Genomic DNA, 17,831 nt, shown 5'->3' on the forward strand with positions numbered 1-17,831 from the left:
TTAGTTTGTTTACAGGAACCATGGTCAGAATGACCCCCCCTTCCCCTATAACAGAAAGCAAGTACACAGGGATATTGCTTTTCAACTGGGTTTTATTTTCTCGTCTTGAGATTGCCCTTTATAAACTATATATGATTGTCTTGTCTTTGAGTTATATGACAATTAATTGTTTTGTGGGTAAATTTGTATAGTCCAATGTTTGTCTGGGAATGGGTGTGTATGTGTGCATCTACAGTACACAGCATGCAGGTGTCTGTATATGCACAAGTAAGTACATGTAAGTGTGTGTGCATGTGTGTTAGTGTGCATGTTTGTGTTTTTCATAGAGAGAGAGGGGCAGAGAGTCATAGAGTAAGAGAGTGAGATAGACTATTTTATATGGTTAATTACAGGCTCAGCCTCCCTACGGAGTTCCCTGACAGGAGAATGTGTGTGTGCGTGCGTGTGTGTGTTTTTGTTAAAGCAGGCCAGAGGACACGAGACAAATCCCACAACTGGCGAAGCAGAGGGGGAGAGAGGGGTGAGGAGAGGATGGGGGCCAGGGCCAGGGGAGGGGGAGGGGGGGGGGATGGAGGAGGGCATCTGGTCGCTCCACGCTCCAGGACAGCCTGTTCTCAGATTAGTGCGTCTGGTGGAGGGGGGGGGGGGGGGGCGGGGTGGGGGAGGGGGGAGGGGGGTTTGAAGGGGGGCTCATTACATAAGTAAGAAGCACAGAGAAGAACACCGTGACGTCATCTCTTTCAGGATGCTATCATCCCTGTTCTCGTTCTACAGACCGCCTTCCTTTGAACTGTTTTGCGTGACCTACAAAGCTCCCATTCCACTGCGACACACACACTCACACACACACTCACACACACACACAGTCCTCAATTCATTACGAGCTTGCAGGTCCAGAGAGGTGAAGAGGTAAAGAAGGAAGGTAGCTGGCTCGCATGTCAGATCACCTCAGGGTGTCTGAGCTATGCACCGCCAATCCCCCTTAGTCTCACACTCACCCTGGCTAAGACTCACTTAGAACTGTCCGCTAACCCACTAACCCCAGCAGATCAACAAGCCCCAAGCCCAGGCCCAACACCATGAAGTGAGACTGGTACTGCCTTTACACTGGGTAGAGGGACATTGGGAGAGAGAGGCGGGGGGGGAGAGAGAGAGAGAGAGAGAGAGAGAGAGAGAGAGAGAGAGAGAGAGAGAGAGAGAGGGGGGGGGGGGGGGGTAGAGAGCATTGGGCGGAGAGACACGGGTAGACATAGGGGACAAAGAAATTGGGAGAGAGAGGGGAGAGAGAGATAGGGCAGGAAAGAAATAGGTAGGGGATAAAATGGGGGGAGACAGGGAGGAGATAGGGGGAAGAGAAAGAAAGAGGACGCAAGGGTCTGACAGGATCCCAAAAGTCAGACAGGATCCAGCTGTGATTCACAGAAGGATCTCTTCCTCCAGAGAGGGCTGGGCAGGTACAAGGTCAGTTCCTGAGTATGGTCCACAGTAGGAAGGATGTGCTTGGCCCTAGACAGAGCAGGCTGCCTGGGCCTGGGCTGGGCTGGGGGGAGGCAGGATGGCTTCAGGCCCACACTGGGAAGCACTGATCTACTGATTCACGCTACCAGCTGCCATCTTCCTCTCTTTCCAGCAGCTTCTCTTCCGCTGCTGTGCTGCTACTCTCCCCCCTCTCTCTCTCCACCCCCCCTTCCTCTCTCTGTCTCTCTCTCTCTCTATCTCTCTTTCTGCCCCGGTCTCTCTCTTTCTCTCTCTCTCCCCAATCTCTCTCCTCTCACTCTCCCCAACCTCTCTCTCTCTCACTCACTCTCCCCTGCCTATTTTTAGAACTGGCTCATTTCTACCTTCTAAAACGGGTAAATCTGTTGTGGAACAGGAAGGTGTGTTTGTCTTGCCTTCTGATTCATATACTGTACTCATACACACACACACACACACACACTGTACCCACATACATGTGACAACCCTCAGAAATTCCCTAGCTTTGCCAATTGCATCTCACACACTAACACACATCCAAAACACACACTCGAATCAACCACACACACGCATACAGCACATACACACATGTACACATTCTGTACAGAAATACAGTAAACATACACACACACCCAACAGTCAGTTTTCTTGGGAATACTGCGTTAATCTCCAGGGAGTGGAGTTGATTGAAGGTTTGAGTTGTAAGGAGAAAGGCACTAGGCAGGCATGGAGACGTTGGGAGTGTTGGCGCCGCAGTGTGCTGCCTCTCCTAAGCGATGGGGTGTTTGTTGCAGCGCTGAGCGGATTTCATCTTTCTGCTTAGCTAAGCTGTGATCTTCCCTCCTTCTCCCTCACCATTAGCCCTCTCTCTCTCTTCCACTCTCTCTTTGCAAGACACTTCCCCCTCCCCCTCCCCCCCCCCACTCCAACCCAAGCAGATAGCTAGTTAGCTAGATAGCTACCTAGCGCCACTCCCAAATGCAGGCTACATGGCCTCTGCCAACAAGCTCCCCACATGCATCGCCCCATCCTCAAAGGAAGGAACTGACAACATATTGAAAGGAGCCAGCTTGTAGCTAGCTGGAAGGGTGAGGAGGAGGAGGAGGAGGAGGAGGAGGAGGAGGAGGAGGACAATTAGACACTGGACGAGGAGGGAGAGGAGTGAGAGGAGAGAGGAGAGAAGGAGGAAGAGGATTCCCTTGGAAACCCCAGGTAAAATACATCTAAACATGGATTCCAGAGCTCCCAGGGAAATGATCCAGCCCAAGGCAGAAGATCCATCAAAACTCGCCAGAGGTGGTTTTACATGGTGTTTGTGTGTGTGTGTGGGGGGGGGGTCATGGGTCAAACTACCCCGCAGCAGCCCTGCAGTGTCTCAACTGACCCCCATCACTTTCCCCCTTTCCACAACCTTCACTTCGATCTCCATCTCCTGTTCTTGATCCCCCCCCTCTTTTTGCTCCCTCCCTCCCTCCCTCCTTCGCTCGCGCTCGTTCTCTCCCTCTGTGGCCATGCTAATGCGGAGCCTCTTCCTCTCTCCATCTCCCTGACCGTATCTTGACTTGGGGGACTGCTGAATGAGTAAATGCAAATGTACTCCAATTAGATAAGAACCCTGCTTCTCTGAAAAGATGCCAAATCCGGAGGCATGGGAGGGTGGTGGGTGGGGGGTTAGGGGGGTGGCTGTGCTGCTTTTCACAAAATAACTGATCTCTACCGATATCCCCCCTCAAGAGAATGACACAAAGAGCCCTGAAACAGGCACAGTCATCCTTTAAGGTCACAGGACACCCTAACACAGTCAGTCTGGACTGTGTCCACCCCTGCCCAACCTGCCGGCAACCACCACGGCTCGGTGTGCTGAATGGGTTGTTTGATAGCAGATGGGAATACACGGTGGCGTGCGTGGCTATGTTGCGGCCTGTCCCTAGCACACCGCTAGTTTGGTGTGAAACCTGAGGGCCAGATTTGCACAAGATCAGGGACTCGACCGAGGTCTCTGTGGACCCTGGTGTGTGGGAGTCCTCCGGTCAGGCGCCACAAACAGACCGGCCTCTCTGTCTCTTCACTATGAGCAATACTGCTGACGGGATGAACCGTCCCCACACACACCTCTCTCCAAACTCATCCCTTACCCTTCTTTCTCTGTCCACGCCCCCCCCCAGACACACACACACCCATAATGCCCCCAAAGCCGGTATGGACCGATTCTGAGGAAGCCCATTAGGCCTCTATCAATATTTCATGGCTAAGGAATATAGTTGCAGGAGTTTCCAGAATCCGGGCCATTAAAGGGCAGGTGTCAATACAGGAAAACAACCTTCCAAGCCTTCTCTCTCTCTCTTTCTCTCTCTCTTTAGCGCTCTCTCTCTCTCTCTTTAGTTCTCTCTTTCTTTCATTTCGCTGTTTCCCACTGACCTTTGCTCCCTAAGCCTCCTTGTATTTTCCTCTATACCTCCCTATATTATGACTCACTCACTCACTTTCTCTCTCTCTCTCTTTCGCTCTCTCTCTCTCTCTCTCTATCTCACGAAGGCTTTCCTATCTGTCAGCAATTTCCGCTACTTCTACATTAAACAAATCATTAACCATCAGGTATCCAGGGACAATATCCGCTCCTGATCCTGTAGTCAAGCAACCCCTGAGTCCTGTGATTAGTCTCAGTGTGTGTGTGTGTGTGTGTGTGTGTGTGTGTGTGTGTGTGTGTGTGTGTGTGTGTGTGTGTGTGTGTGTGTGTGTGTGTGTGTGTTTGTGTGTGTGTGTGTGTGTGTGTGTGTGTGTGTGTGTGTGTGTGTGTGTGTGTTTGTGTGTGTGTGTGTGTGTGTGTGTGTGTGTGTGTGTGTGTGTGTGTGTGTGTGTGTGTGTGTGAGAGAGAGAGAGGGAGGGGGGGGGTTGCATCTGCGAAAGGGAATAGAAAGTTGAACTTTACTCTTTATTCCAAGCTCATTGTTTGTAGAGGACACATTACTATTGTAGCATCTTCAGCCTGCCAAAATGTTTCACCTGAAGTTGATTCCTTTCTTTTACTCTCTTACTTCATAGAGAACGAGACATCCTTCATCAGATTACCTGTCTGATGAATCATAGGCCAGACTGATTCAATCTGATTGGCCAGCCCATGGACAGGGAAACTAATTACCACATCACCAGGCCAGCCATTACCAATATTACACTTGCCTGAAGGATATCTGAGATTCACGAGTTTAAAAAAATAAGTAAAATCTGCAACTTGCACAACTTCATGGTTTTTACGCATTAACTAATTTACTTGGGGAGTCTGCTAACTTCAGCTCGCTCAATAACCTGGAAGGGAACGGGCGCACTTGCATAGTAATGCGGAGACAATTTTACCGCAGCTCCCTGCCTTCGCCCTTAGTGCCCTTGAACGGGAGGGGTCCTCCCCCACTTCCGCCATGCAGTTTACCAAGCGAAATTCGAAATCCCTGCAGAAAACCCAATCAAGCCTGATGACATCCTGCCAACACCGTGCCACGGTAAACAACACCTCGATACCACTCTGTGAGACGCGCGACCGTGCCAAGTCATTTTACCGGTGTCATGCCTTTCGGTGCCCCGCGACACTGAGGCCGAGCCCCACTCACGTTCACGGCGCACTAGGAGGCTTCCGCTCTGACTTGGACAAACTGTGTTAATTTTTTATAAAACATTTTACGTAGTGTGTTCTTATATTTCATATCACGTGCAAAACAAAGTTATTCAAATACGCACACGCTTTTCAACAAGTCAACACAGGTTAAAATGAATTTAGGCCCAATAGAGAATACGTTGAATTTCAGTGTTAACTTCAGAAGTCTATAGTAAACTTACCAGCGTGCAGAACCTCTCCGGTGGGTTTCCGCAGGTGATTCCCGCCGGTTCCACCTTGATCCGCATGTAGTCCTTCATGCTGTCCGTTTTAGGGTGACATGCGTATTGTTCCCACACCGCACCATCGTCCGTGCTCACCAGGGACTTGCACAGGTCGTACTGGCCCAGCGTCACGGCGAAGCACTGCAGCAGCAACACGACCAGGCGGAGCATGACAGGCGGGGGAGCCACGGGAGTGGTCCAAGAGGGGTATGGAGAATGGCGAGGGGGGCCACGGTAGTCAGAGGAGGGGTGAAGAGCGTGGAACGCGAGGTGTGATCATGTGCACACATAGATTGAATTCGACTGTTTCCAACGTGCGTCCTCGCGCTCTGCCGAGAAAGGTGGTCAGAAATTGAGAACGTGAGAAAGTCGTCTTGAATAAAGGAAAAGATCTCACCGAATAAAATGTCAACGTGGGACCTACTATACCTAGCTTTCCTCTACAAATATTCACGGCTTCCAAAATACGTAACACTTTCTTGTTTTGACGGTCGACGTAGAAAGGAGTGACGGGTGATGGATGTGGGGTAGTATAAAGTTACAGAGAGAGCACACGTCAACTTCAACCATAGTGCTGCTCGTGACAGAGCTGGAGGTTGTTTAGGTAGGCTATCAGCACAGATCCAGAGGCAGACCACAATGACCTTTTTCCTGCTGCGACCGAGGACAACTGTCTGGTGAGGATGACTGAGAGGTTACGGATTCTTTATGTACATCCATTGAACGTGGCGCACGGCTGCTGCTTCTGTGATTGTCCTATGACAAAAGAGGGAAGACGTTAGACAGAGAAAGTGAGAGGGTGAAATGACCATTCATCAAAAGTCTGTGACATGTTCTTATGACATGTTATATGACTTGTCTTAAGCCGAGGCCACGCAACGATACTGAAGAATATGGTTATATAATTTATGACAGATATATAACAAATGTTCGTGTGTCATGTCAGAGATAGCGTTTTGAGAGTTTTAACGTTTACAACGGGCTTTTGAGATAAGCATGAAAGGTCTATCCCAAAGTTTCCAAAGTTGTGTGTGGGTGTCTTGCTTTTTTAGGGGGGGGGAGGTTCAGTCAAATCAGAGATCACACTTTTCACAGTATGTGAGTGACAACCCTGAAGTCACAAATGTGTGCTTCTCTGGGTGACAACTCTCAAAGTAAAGCTTAACTAGGCCAACGGCATAAAGCTCAGACGCTCAGTAACCTACGACTTTCCAGACATTTCAGCTCTTATGAATTCTAACTGTTTAAGTCCAAACATTTTGGTGGCTGGTTCAGAATTATTACGATTTTTTGGTCAAATCTCAAAATGATAATGTCCAATTATGTGTCTCTCATCCGCATAAAAAAGGTTAAAATTGCGCGGGTGCCGCCTGTGTGGAGAGTTAGAATCATCCTTTTTCAGGTCGAGACAAAACGGCTGTCTTAAAAGTAATATTGCACAAACCGTTATGTTTGGTCACACTGTCAGTCTGAGAATGTGTAGTCCTACACGCATGAAATACAGCATAATGTCGGCAACGGGACACCAAGGACTTCAGCACGTAGTTTTGAAGTCATCAAAGCGATTTCCCCGCACTGATAGCCGTATAGGGGTGTGTCAAATTGCAACAGCCTCGGCGGGGCAACCATTTGGGAAGCGCTGTATCGTGCCTCTCTAAATTGATTTATTTGCCAGTATTAAAAAAAGTCACAACTTTTGCATTGGGGGAACATTCATATGTAATGACAATCCAAACATTTTTGACTAGACAAACACGTTACGTTTTAGATTTGCCTAGAATGTGCATGCAGTAATGCACTCTCTGCGAGATTCGTGCGATAAAACACTTACTTTTAATGTCCATCCGGGCGAGCTTATACGTGTCCCGTCAAACGAACATTTTGCTGACATAAGCCCACAAATTCATCCACTGTACCGGTCTTCCGTCGAGGTGTAGCCTAGTACTGTACTCCCGTTATCGGTACGCGATCTCGCTATTTGTTTGCTCCTCTGTCGGTTACTTTTTTATTACACCGAGGATGGCGGCACGGTAGATCGGTGTCCTAGATCTGAAACGGCGAAGGGGAGCGCGTGAATTCCAAAGTGAAGGAGTATCAAAAGTAAAAATATTGACTTTGAGGAAGGGGTTGTGCCCGCCCTTATCCTCCTCCTGTTTTACCAGCTCGGGTTTACCCGGGATGCTCAAGGGCAGAAATAAATAAAAAAAATATTTATGGAAAATCTCCCTCTCTCTCACCCCCACCCACCCACCTCTCTCTCTCTCTCTCTCTCTCTCTCTCTCTCTCTCTCTCTCTCTCTCTCTCTCTCTCTCTCTCTCGCATAGGCCTACGCACTCTATATCTCTCTTTCCCCTTCTGTCTCTCACTCTCAGTTAATGCCCAGGCTAAATCCTTTTCACCATCACTTTCAATCACTATCTGAGCTTTTATCTGCTGGACTGAGCCGGGGCGGCGCAACTCCTTCTCTCAGCTCCAAACCGAACCATCCCACCGGCAGACCAACATGCGCTACTTAAAGGAACAACGGGAAGGGAAGCGCCTCTTGTCGTGCTTTCTCCATCTCTCTCATCTCATCTTCAACTAAATGACAGATGGCGATTTTGCACGAGCTGGGTTAATATTATTGGTTATTGGTCGATTAATTGTGGAGGACGGGGGGTTGCAAAAGTTAGTTGCGTCGTTTCATACATTTTTTGTAGACTTCTTATATCATTAAGTTGACATAGATCAAATTGATTGTCGTATTTTTGACTGTTGTATTTTTTCAGATATTTGATATCCGTTTTATAATTTGAGTTTGCTTAAAACAACCCTTAATAGATTTGTATACTCTGCCGCTCTTTCGCTGTCCATGGAGCGAAGCGGGCAGATCGTTTCATTGCGGTCAATTCTCGAGTGGTGGCAGTTTCCGCTAGAAAGTTTTAATTACATCTAAACGGGGGTGAATTATGACAATGTTCTTTGTCGTTCTGAAATAAAAAACAAAAAATCACACAGAATTTGATGAACAGAACCAGCAGAAACAAAGTAAAAAGGGAGTCATTTCTAGGGGGACAAACTCAATAGGCCTAATAATTTACTTCTAGCCACAGCAAACATGTTGTCAGAAAGAGATGGAGATTTGCACGTAACTATGAACCTGCTGTATCAGGGAACACTGACAGGATACGGTTGAAAGCGGATCGATACTTTGTCCTTGCTTTGCCTCCTTTCTCTTTTCACATCTCTCCTATCCACCGTAACCCTTTCACCACCTGGGTGGAGGAGTAATATCTCTCCGCCCAAATAATGAATTTACTCCTCAATGAAAACCTGTTCTGTATTGAAAATATGAACTTAAAGACCTGCGCTGTCAAGCGCTGGAACAAAACAAATGGTCCTTGTAATTTATCAAAGTTATAAAAGGTGTCAGCGTTCTTGAAGTAGTAGCCTACATTTCCAGTTTGATGATTGGTTAAATTCTACTTCTGCAGGCCACGCATTGGGCGTACAGTAGCGCTACCGATGAATCTGTTGTGGTCTGTATGACGTCAAATCTTGTCCTCTCAACTCCGTCGACGCATTCATTTTGTCAATGATGTTCGTTATTGGGTTTAATTCACGATGTGGCTGCCGTAAAGTCCTTAACGTCTTTCTCACTGTCAAAGATAAGTTGACATTTTAAAGGAGAATATGTTGTGGATCCCCCAAAAGTGTTTTTGACAACAAATACATCTGAAATAAGTTTTGGAGTCTTTCTCTTGAATGTTTGTCTTGTAAAATCAGAACTTTCTTTTACACTACGACACATGTATCCCTCAAGCAACGTTTATGCATTTTATAATCGACATTTGATTGATCCCTTACCTCATCAATTATGCCCAATCAACCTTTGATCGATGTGAAAGGAAATGCATACTGTATTTACACTATCTGTATCAGCTGAGTGTTTAAGCATCAATACAGGCCTCCATGGATGACACCTTTGGTGATGTTGATGAATGAGTGGTGTTAGATTGTGAGATTCAATTACGTGTCTCTCTTACACCAACATCAATAACACTATAACGCCCTGTCGGAATCAAACACACACACCTTACCTACAAACCCATATGTTTACTGTAAAACACACACACACAAGCACACACACACACTTATATTTGTCAGCCTGGATAGTGTGTCACACCACACATCATAAATTCCCAACAACTATTTAAGGATATCGAAGTATGCTTAAAGATTTAAGATTAAAGACATTCATATTAAAAAGCAGGGGAGTTTTTTTTTTAATGTGCTGACCTGCGTACAGACACAAAGTGGACCATGTTTCTAATATGCTTTAATCCATTATGATTCAACATGATTGTCACTTGGATCATTGTCAGCTATGACTGACCTGTGGATCGCTGGCCCTGGTTAAAAGTGGGTAAAGCGCTGAGCTGAGGAAAGTGTCGAGGGCAGGTGAGCCCTGTCACTGGGTCTGAGTTTGGCAGAGGACTGTCGGAGAAGCGTGGTTGGCAGACCTTGGTAAAAAATATACCCTTCATCGTGACTGCCTGCAGAGTTTGGACAGAATTCGGGACAGTGCTGTCCTCTCTCTCTCTCTCTCTCTCTCTCTCTCTCTCTCTCTCTCTCTCTCTCTCTCTCTCTCTCTCTCTCTCTCTCTCTCTCTCTCTCTACCTACCCCTATACATACGTATACATAGATATTTCTCCCTCTCTCTTGCTCACTAATTCACCGTTTATCTCTCTCTGTCCCTCCCGTCCTTCCCACTCCTCCCTTCCTCTGTGTCTGTTTGCTAAAGTGACGCAAAAGTCCACTTGTGTGGGAGTCGCGCCCTTGCATTAATCAGCCTGGACATTTGGGAAGGCCCCGAAAGGAGGGGGTGCATGATCTGACAGGATCTGCAGTTCTAGGCTCCCCTGCCTCGACCATATACACATATTCACACGCACACCTGCGCACACACCCACACACACATAGTCCCTTGCTCTGTTTGTTCAGTAAGGAACTACACATCTTTATACAATGAAAGCTCCCTGAGGACCTTGTCTTCAAACCCAGAGGTCATGGCATGGTTGGAGGGGGCTGGGATGAAGTGTGTGTGGGGGTGTGTGTGTGTGTGTGTGGGGGGGGGGGGGGGTGATGGTGGTGTTGGGATTGCTAGAGACATTTGGAAAATGAAAGAAAAACACTAATACCATCTTGCTACAGTCAAAATAACTTTTTGGTGGTTATTCCCTACACATTTACATTACATTTACATTTAGTCATTTAGCAGACGCTCTTATCCAGAGCGACTTACAGTAAGTACAGGGACATTCCCCCCGAGGCAAGTAGGGTGAAGTGCCTTGCCCAAGGACACAACGTCAGTTGGCATGACCGGGAATCGAACTAGCAACCTTAGGATTACTAGCCCGATTCCCTCACCGCTCAGCCACCTGACTCCAAGTACACAATCATCTGAGTCCACACCTCTGCTGAGACAAGGCTTGGCGCCTTCTAACACTCGGAAAACTCCCGTTGATGATAGTTGGTTTGTTGGAATGTCTGTCAATAGTCCTTTCCCCCATCCCCTTGGTTACCATCCCTTCAGTCATGTAAGGCTACAGAAGCCCCCCCCCCCCACACACACACACACACCCTCCCAGTTGTGTTCAAATATTTAGGTCAATAAGACTGGTGTGGTCACTGTAGTTTGTGACAAAGGCTATAGATCATTTGTCATGTTGGACTTATGGGGTCTCTTAAACAAACCTGGGTTGCATGTCCACACACACGCAGCTTGGATCCTCATGTGTAGACCAGACACACACACCCACACACACACATACAGCTTTCCTTCCACTCCGTATCCTAGCAACCCATAGCTGTTCTAACTCGGGACCGCTGCTCTCTTCACTCTCCTCAGGTGTTCTCCCGCCAGGAGAGAAACCCAGAATGACCCTTTACTAACCCTGAAACACAGTCCCCCCCCCCCCCCCAGCCCTTTAGCCAATCACCCACTTCACCAACCTCCATCTGTCTCTTTCTTCCTCCATCCCTCTTCTTTATCTCTTTCCCACTCTCTCTTGGCTATTTGTTCATAGTTTTTCCAGTGTTATTGTAAAATGACCTTCCTGCCTACAAAGGAATGTACTGTAATTCCAGTTTAATCAGGAAAGACCTGGTATGAGTAAAGTGATGTTTGATACAGAATGATAATTGTACTGTTTGGAGCTTAGACCCCATGGCGAATAATTGATCAGTGGGCGCCTGCCCAACATCCGAGAAGAATCCCCCACGGAGTCCAGAGACTGGCGGCGGTGGCCAAGCCGACGACCCAGGCAGAAGAGCCGAAGAATAGCGACAAGGAACCAGGTGGCGAAGGGGAGGTGGAGGGTCGCGCACTTGATAGCATGGACAAACTACACAGGGAGAGAATCGTATTTAAAGGCACGATCATGTGATCCTTAGACAGCGTTAATTGATAGACAGGAGCACTAATCGAACTGAAACCATATGACAGCCCGACATAGGAAAGAGGGAAAGTAGAGCGTTCTTAGCGGGGGGGAGTTAGTAGTGAAACATTGTCGAAGATGCCCGAGTGCAGGGATCGGTCTTGCCTGACTGAACTTGCGCAAGCTTCATTAGTTTTATTATTATATTTGTATTTTCGATTATTTCCGATTAAGGTGACATTTTGGGGAGATTTGCCCAGAATTGTGATAAGGATTCTGTGAGATCCTTCAACACGGCTTAACATTGGTTTTCCAAAACAAGCATACACTCTATGTACGTTTGTGTGTGTGTGTGTGTGTGTGTGTGTACATGCAGTATATGCACATGTGTTCACATCCATGTGTGTCCGCATGTGTATGCGCCCATAAGAGTGCGAGGCCTTAAGAGTGGTGTGTCTCCTACTCTGCAGCGTGCGCTTGAGTGGATCTCCAGCGTGGCCTCGTGTGCTCTGGTGATCGATGCAGCGCTCTGGAGGTGCCTTTCACACACATCTCCCCCAGACTACACAGCGTCTGTCTGTACCGCAACCAAGGTGAGACTCTCCCCAAAATCACTCATTCACACACGCACTCACTCTCTTTCTCTCTCTTTCTATCTCTTTCTCTCTCTTGCTCTCTCTCTCAGAAATAGATTAAAAAAATCTTTACGGAAAATCTCCCTCCCTCTCTCTCACGCCCCCCCCCTCTCTCTCTCTCTCTCTCTCTCTCTCTCTCTTACTCTCTCTCTGGCTCTCTCTCCTCTCTCTCCCTCCCTCTCTCTCACCCCCACACTCTCTCTCTTACCCTCTCTCTTTCTCTCCCTCTCTCTCTCTATGCCTGAAGTAGGGATCAGACAGGCACCCAGAGGTACTAAAGCTGTCGTTGTCATATTGCAGTTGGAAAGAATAGTTACATGCCTTTTACACCCCTCCTCTCCCTTCCCCCCCTCTCCTCTCCTCCTCCCCTCCTCTCCGCCCCCCTTGCCTCCCAATCCTGCCCCGGTGAAGGTTACCGTAACCACCCTCGACACACACACACACAGTTCATCCAGCAGGCATCCGAGAATTGTTCCACACCCAGAGGGCGTTTGGGATTTTCCCCTTGATCAGCCACGTCTTGTGGCCTTCCCCGATGAGGTCACCGCAAAACCTCCCCCCCCTCATCACGCCACCTTCTTTGACGACCGGAGGGGTAAATGTTCAGGGGTTCGACCCTAAACATTCCCAGTGTTCCCACCTCCAAATGGTTGCATCTGCTTTTGATCAGGAGTTGATTGGAGGAGGACCTTGATGTTCAAAGTCGACTCTTCCGCATGGACGATGCGCTTGATGTCTGGAGGTCGTCCGCTTGATAAACAGGAAATGGTGGGACTTTGGGCGAGAGACAAAGAGAGATAGAGAAAGAGACTAAAAAAGGGGAAGAGAGCGAGAGAGAAAGAGAGGCATAGGGAACTACAGAGATGTCTTCCAGTGCTGGAGGTCCAGTCCTTCATCCTGACGTTGACATTGGGAGGATAAACCGGTGTGGATCAATAGGCAGCCTCGGCCCCCTCATCGATTGGTCGGCCTGACCCACCCCCGCCCGCCCGTTCCAAACCCGCTTCCACCATGCTCACCCCTGACCCCTGTTCATTCATTTATCTATTTCAGCCTTGAACAATCCTCCCCTCTCCTGCCTGAAACAGCTGCTTCTTCTGACTGAGTCATGCTACCTGTTTATACTCGACTATTGGCCAACATCAACTGATACAGTAATATGTTTCATGATAAAGACACTATGGAAAGGATCCTAGTGATTGGGTACTATACAACACACGTTGATTGGGATGTTGAGTTTCACATGGGGTCCATTGTGACATCTGTGTGACCTTGGCTTTCGCAGTGTCACATTTCTAGCTCTTGATCAAGGATCTTCTTCTCGCCTGGACAGCAGCAGTAGTGACAGTGGTCATCGTGTATTTCTGTCTCCTCCTCTGGGGGTAAATAAGACCCCCGCTGTCAGAGAGGGTTCTGGGTAATGAGACAGTCTCTTTGTAGGCCTCGTCCAGCAGGTCAGAGGTCAATGTCTTGGATACATTGGAAATGGATACCCTGAAAACTATTTATATCATTATTGTGTATGGCTGTATCACTGACATGACAGGGTGCACATGCCCTGACCACAAAGGTGGCCTGGGTACAGTTTAAATTGAAATGGGGCACAGACAACAAAAGCCTGCTACCTGGCCGTGTCTGTCTATCTGGTTTTCTACCTAGGTGTTTTGTTGTCATGTTCTTTGGTGTTCTGTTGCAATGCTCCTAAAGTAGGTGTTTTGATGGCATGTTTTTCTGTGTTTCGTTATCATGTTCCTAGTAGTTTGGCTGCACAAAATCAGTTGTTCTGTTTGCTCTGTTTCTTATTGATACTTTTTTTCTTTCTTTTCTAATTAAGAATAACTATCATGTGACTACATAGCACAACCTATAGTAATATTGATGTGCTGTAGTTGCACAGGAAGTCGTAAAACGGTGTAGCGGTCAAGATTATTGCACACAAGTGAAGCTTGGTAAAGGTGTGGTTTGCCTAAAGGGGGTTAAGTGGATGTTAACATAGATTTTAGTTTGGTGACACAACTGTCAACTGCACCTTTACAACATCCACTTAACCATTAAACCCCTCCCCCATGCTCTGCCATCTTACACTTTTTACTAACCTATACCACCGACACTTAATACCTAGCAGTTGCACATTTACCTCATTTAGATAAAGCAATTCTTATGTGACAACAATGGTTTGACTATTATGTATTGTATATCAAATTTTCACGGCCATTTCACAAGCTCCCCTTGTAACCGCAGGTTGTAGGCAGGGCTTCCATCCAGAATGACCTTGGGGGGGAGGGAGAGGGGGGTCTGTTAATTACCATAAGCTAACGTGCTAACGAGCCCCCACTAATGAACGTTTGCAAGGGCTTGTAAACCAGCCCTATCATTCACCCTCTACCTTACTTGACCCAGACTGATAACCACAATTCCCATTCAATTATCTTCTGCTCCCTCCATTGGATGAAACACAATGTGTTGGGGTCACGGCTTGTGGCTGATGTTTGTGTGTGTGTACTAATTACTGTATATTTGCTTCGGGTGTGTGTGCAAGCATAAGTGCCTGTATAAGTGTGTTTGTGTGTCAACGGGAAGGTGTGTGCAAATATAGACATATGCTCAGTGTGTGTCTGCATCCGACTGTATGTGACTGTGTGTATGCATGAAGTCTGTATGTGACTGTGTGTATGCATGAAGTCTGTATGTGTGTGTTTCTGTGCATTTTCCCACAGCATGCAGGCTGGAGGCGGGGCTTGGGGGGGGGGTTCAGTCAGGGTGGGAATGCAGGATTGAGTGGGTGGAGGTGTGGACCGGGATAAGCTCCATTCTGGACGATGTGATCCCAGAACGGGTGCAGCGGGCTGGGGCGGGGCTGGGCTCAGGGCCGGCCTTTCTCCCCCAGCACTCTCAGCCTCTCAGCTAATGTAAACACGATCAATGTGTTTGTTCTGTAGCCCATGGAAGTACAATGAGAACACAGGCCAGCTAGGCTTAACACCAGCTCTCCTCACTCTCCCCTTTGACTCAGTCTTGACTCTGTCTTTCTCTTACTTTCGAGATGGGCTTCCCATCTCTCTCTCGTTCTCAAAAATAGAACTATGAAAATGATCAAGTAAAAATATCATTTGTGTACATATATGTATTGTACACTCTGAAAAATCTGTCTCCCCTTTCTGTTTGTTGTGTTTTCACACACTGTTTCTAATTTGTCTCCCTGGTTGTGTACAAACTCTGTTTTTGCCTTTCCCACTCTCATGCCCTTTCCTCAGTCCCCTGCGAGCCAATCTTTCTTCCTCTTCCTCTTCCCCTCACACCATCAGCCCTCTCTTTTTATTTCTCTAATACTCTCTCCATCTCTCCATCACCCTCCCTCTGTCTGTTTCCCTTGTTCCCTCCCTCCTTCTCCCTCCTCTCATCCCTGGGTCATGTTGGGGGTAGAGAGTGTGTGTGTGTGCATGTGTGTGTGTGTGTAGAAGGGAGGGTGGAGGTTGCACTCTGTTTGGCCCTCTCTGCAGTGTTATCCAGCACGCTCTGAAAATAGGAGAAATCTTCTCCTGTTTCTCCAGACACCATCAATGAGCAACAATACACACTAATCGAGTATAAGTGTGTGCTTGAGTGTGTGTCTACACTCGTCTGTCAGTGTGTGTGTGCAAGCGTGTCTGCAGGTCCTTGGTTATTTTCCCCGCTTCACACACCACCATGTTGTTTTCCTGCTCTCCGCTGTGTCTGGACATCATGTGATCTGCAGCTCCAACAACCTCTGACCCGGAAGCTCTTGATAGCCTGCATAATTAATATCCTGGTTCTGGATCTGTAGGGAGGAGGGGACAGGGTGGTTTATATTTAACAAGAGTTCCAGTGTTGAGGCTCTGACTTATGGCTATCGACACAGAGACACTTTCTACACAGGCACAAAGAGAGGCAGATTCTTGTGGAGTGGACCATTTTTTGGTTTGGCCCAGGTTAAGGTTTTTACTCAATATCATTGAATCCCCTCGCTTTCTCTCAATTTCTCTCCTTTTCTTTCTCTCCTTTTCTTTCTCTCCTTTTTTGGCTATTTACTTTTTCTTTCTCTCTCTCCATGCCTCTCTCTCAGTTTTTGTTCCATCCAACATATAGATCCTTTTATTCTTACTGCCCTTGGGGACCAGAACAAATATATGTGTGTAGAGATTGAGACATCTGGTGAAAGGTTTTAGAGAGTGCGTACAGAGCTCTATAAGGACTTCCAATCCATTCAGAGCTTTGATAACATTTTGTACAGTACTTCATCTCTCCCTCCTGTCCTCCACATTCTCTGTGGCTACAGGACATATGGACCCTGCATTTCCTGTCCAAGGGACAGCAGCTATACAAAAACTCTTTGTCACTCTCTCCCTCCTCTTTGTTTATAATGCATCCTGTAGCCTCCATCTAGATTCCTTTCATTGGTCATTCGCTCAACAGTCTGACCTTGTTTTCTATTATTCCCATAGACTCAATAATATATCGTATTACTGATGTATATGTAACACTATAGAATAATACTTATTATTGACGTTTTTCTCAATTGCTAAGATACGTTAATGGAAAAGGGGCTACATTTGATCTCTATCATAACAAGCACAATAGTGGATTTTCTTTTGTTGACAAATAAATCATACATTTTCACATGGCTTTCACACACACTGCAAATTCTAAGCACATGTCAACTGACCAAAAAACTCCCTGTATCAGTTAACTGTGAACTTCTTCTGACTGTGTGCAAAATGTCTTTATACAATTGTTCAACCAACATAAAAAACACATAAAAATGTATGTTGTCCCCCCCCCCCCCCCCCACAGGTGGGGCCTGTGGGACACGGCTTCATTGGGTTTGAAGTGTGAAGCGTAAGTACAGTTTGTCCAGGAATCTGTAAAGTACTAACTGGTTACTGAAGCTTTTTGTCAGTCATTATTCACTTGAGCAATCTTGAGTGACATTCGTTCTGCTTTATTGCAGTCATTTTTGTTAAAACACTGTACTGTTAGATACAAAAGAAATGTATATTGTGAAATGGTGCAGCCATATTACAGTTTTTCTCGATTGGTTATACACATTTTCTGAATGCATACCTCATACTCTCAGAACTCTACACACAAATCAAAAAAACACACACACAATGGGCAAAACCCCTCACTTCTCCTGCAAAATTAAACTTAACATTCAAAACAATGTTATTTAATCTCAAAATTGTATTTTGTTTTCAAATGACAAACACAAACCATCATATGAATAGACATTTATAAGAACCATTTGAACACTAATGTGCTCAATGTAAAACACTATGATGAATGGAAAACACTTCTTCTTCATTCATCATAGTGAGTTAGGCCTTTTTTTGTTCAGTGTTACATTTACTACGGACAGTACATACATAAGTGTGTTGTAAAATATTTGAGAATATTGTTTTTATACTCAGA

At 46.7% G+C, this 17,831-nt stretch overlaps 1 protein-coding gene across 2 annotated transcripts in view; it reads right to left on the minus strand.

The window, feature by feature from the left end:
- ntng2b (netrin g2b) overlaps positions 1-7,355 on the minus strand; it is a 45,152-nt gene extending 37,797 nt beyond the window's left edge. Inside the window, exons 1-2 of one of the 2 annotated variants that reach the window (XM_067250464.1) lie at positions 7,178-7,355; positions 5,305-6,102 (exon numbers count right to left, since the gene is read on the minus strand). In XM_067250464.1, coding sequence (XP_067106565.1) covers positions 5,305-5,517 — 213 coding nt within the window. In that variant the 5' untranslated portion in view covers positions 5,518-6,102; positions 7,178-7,355. Of the gene's footprint in view, positions 1-5,304; positions 6,103-6,790; positions 6,825-7,177 lie in introns of those variants that run through there. The other variant, XM_067250465.1, reaches the window with a different exon arrangement.
- Positions 7,356-17,831: the final 10,476 nt, after the last annotated feature.

Source organism: Osmerus mordax, chromosome 14 (genome assembly GCF_038355195.1).
Source record: "Osmerus mordax isolate fOsmMor3 chromosome 14, fOsmMor3.pri, whole genome shotgun sequence".
Taxonomy (NCBI): domain Eukaryota; kingdom Metazoa; phylum Chordata; class Actinopteri; order Osmeriformes; family Osmeridae; genus Osmerus; species Osmerus mordax.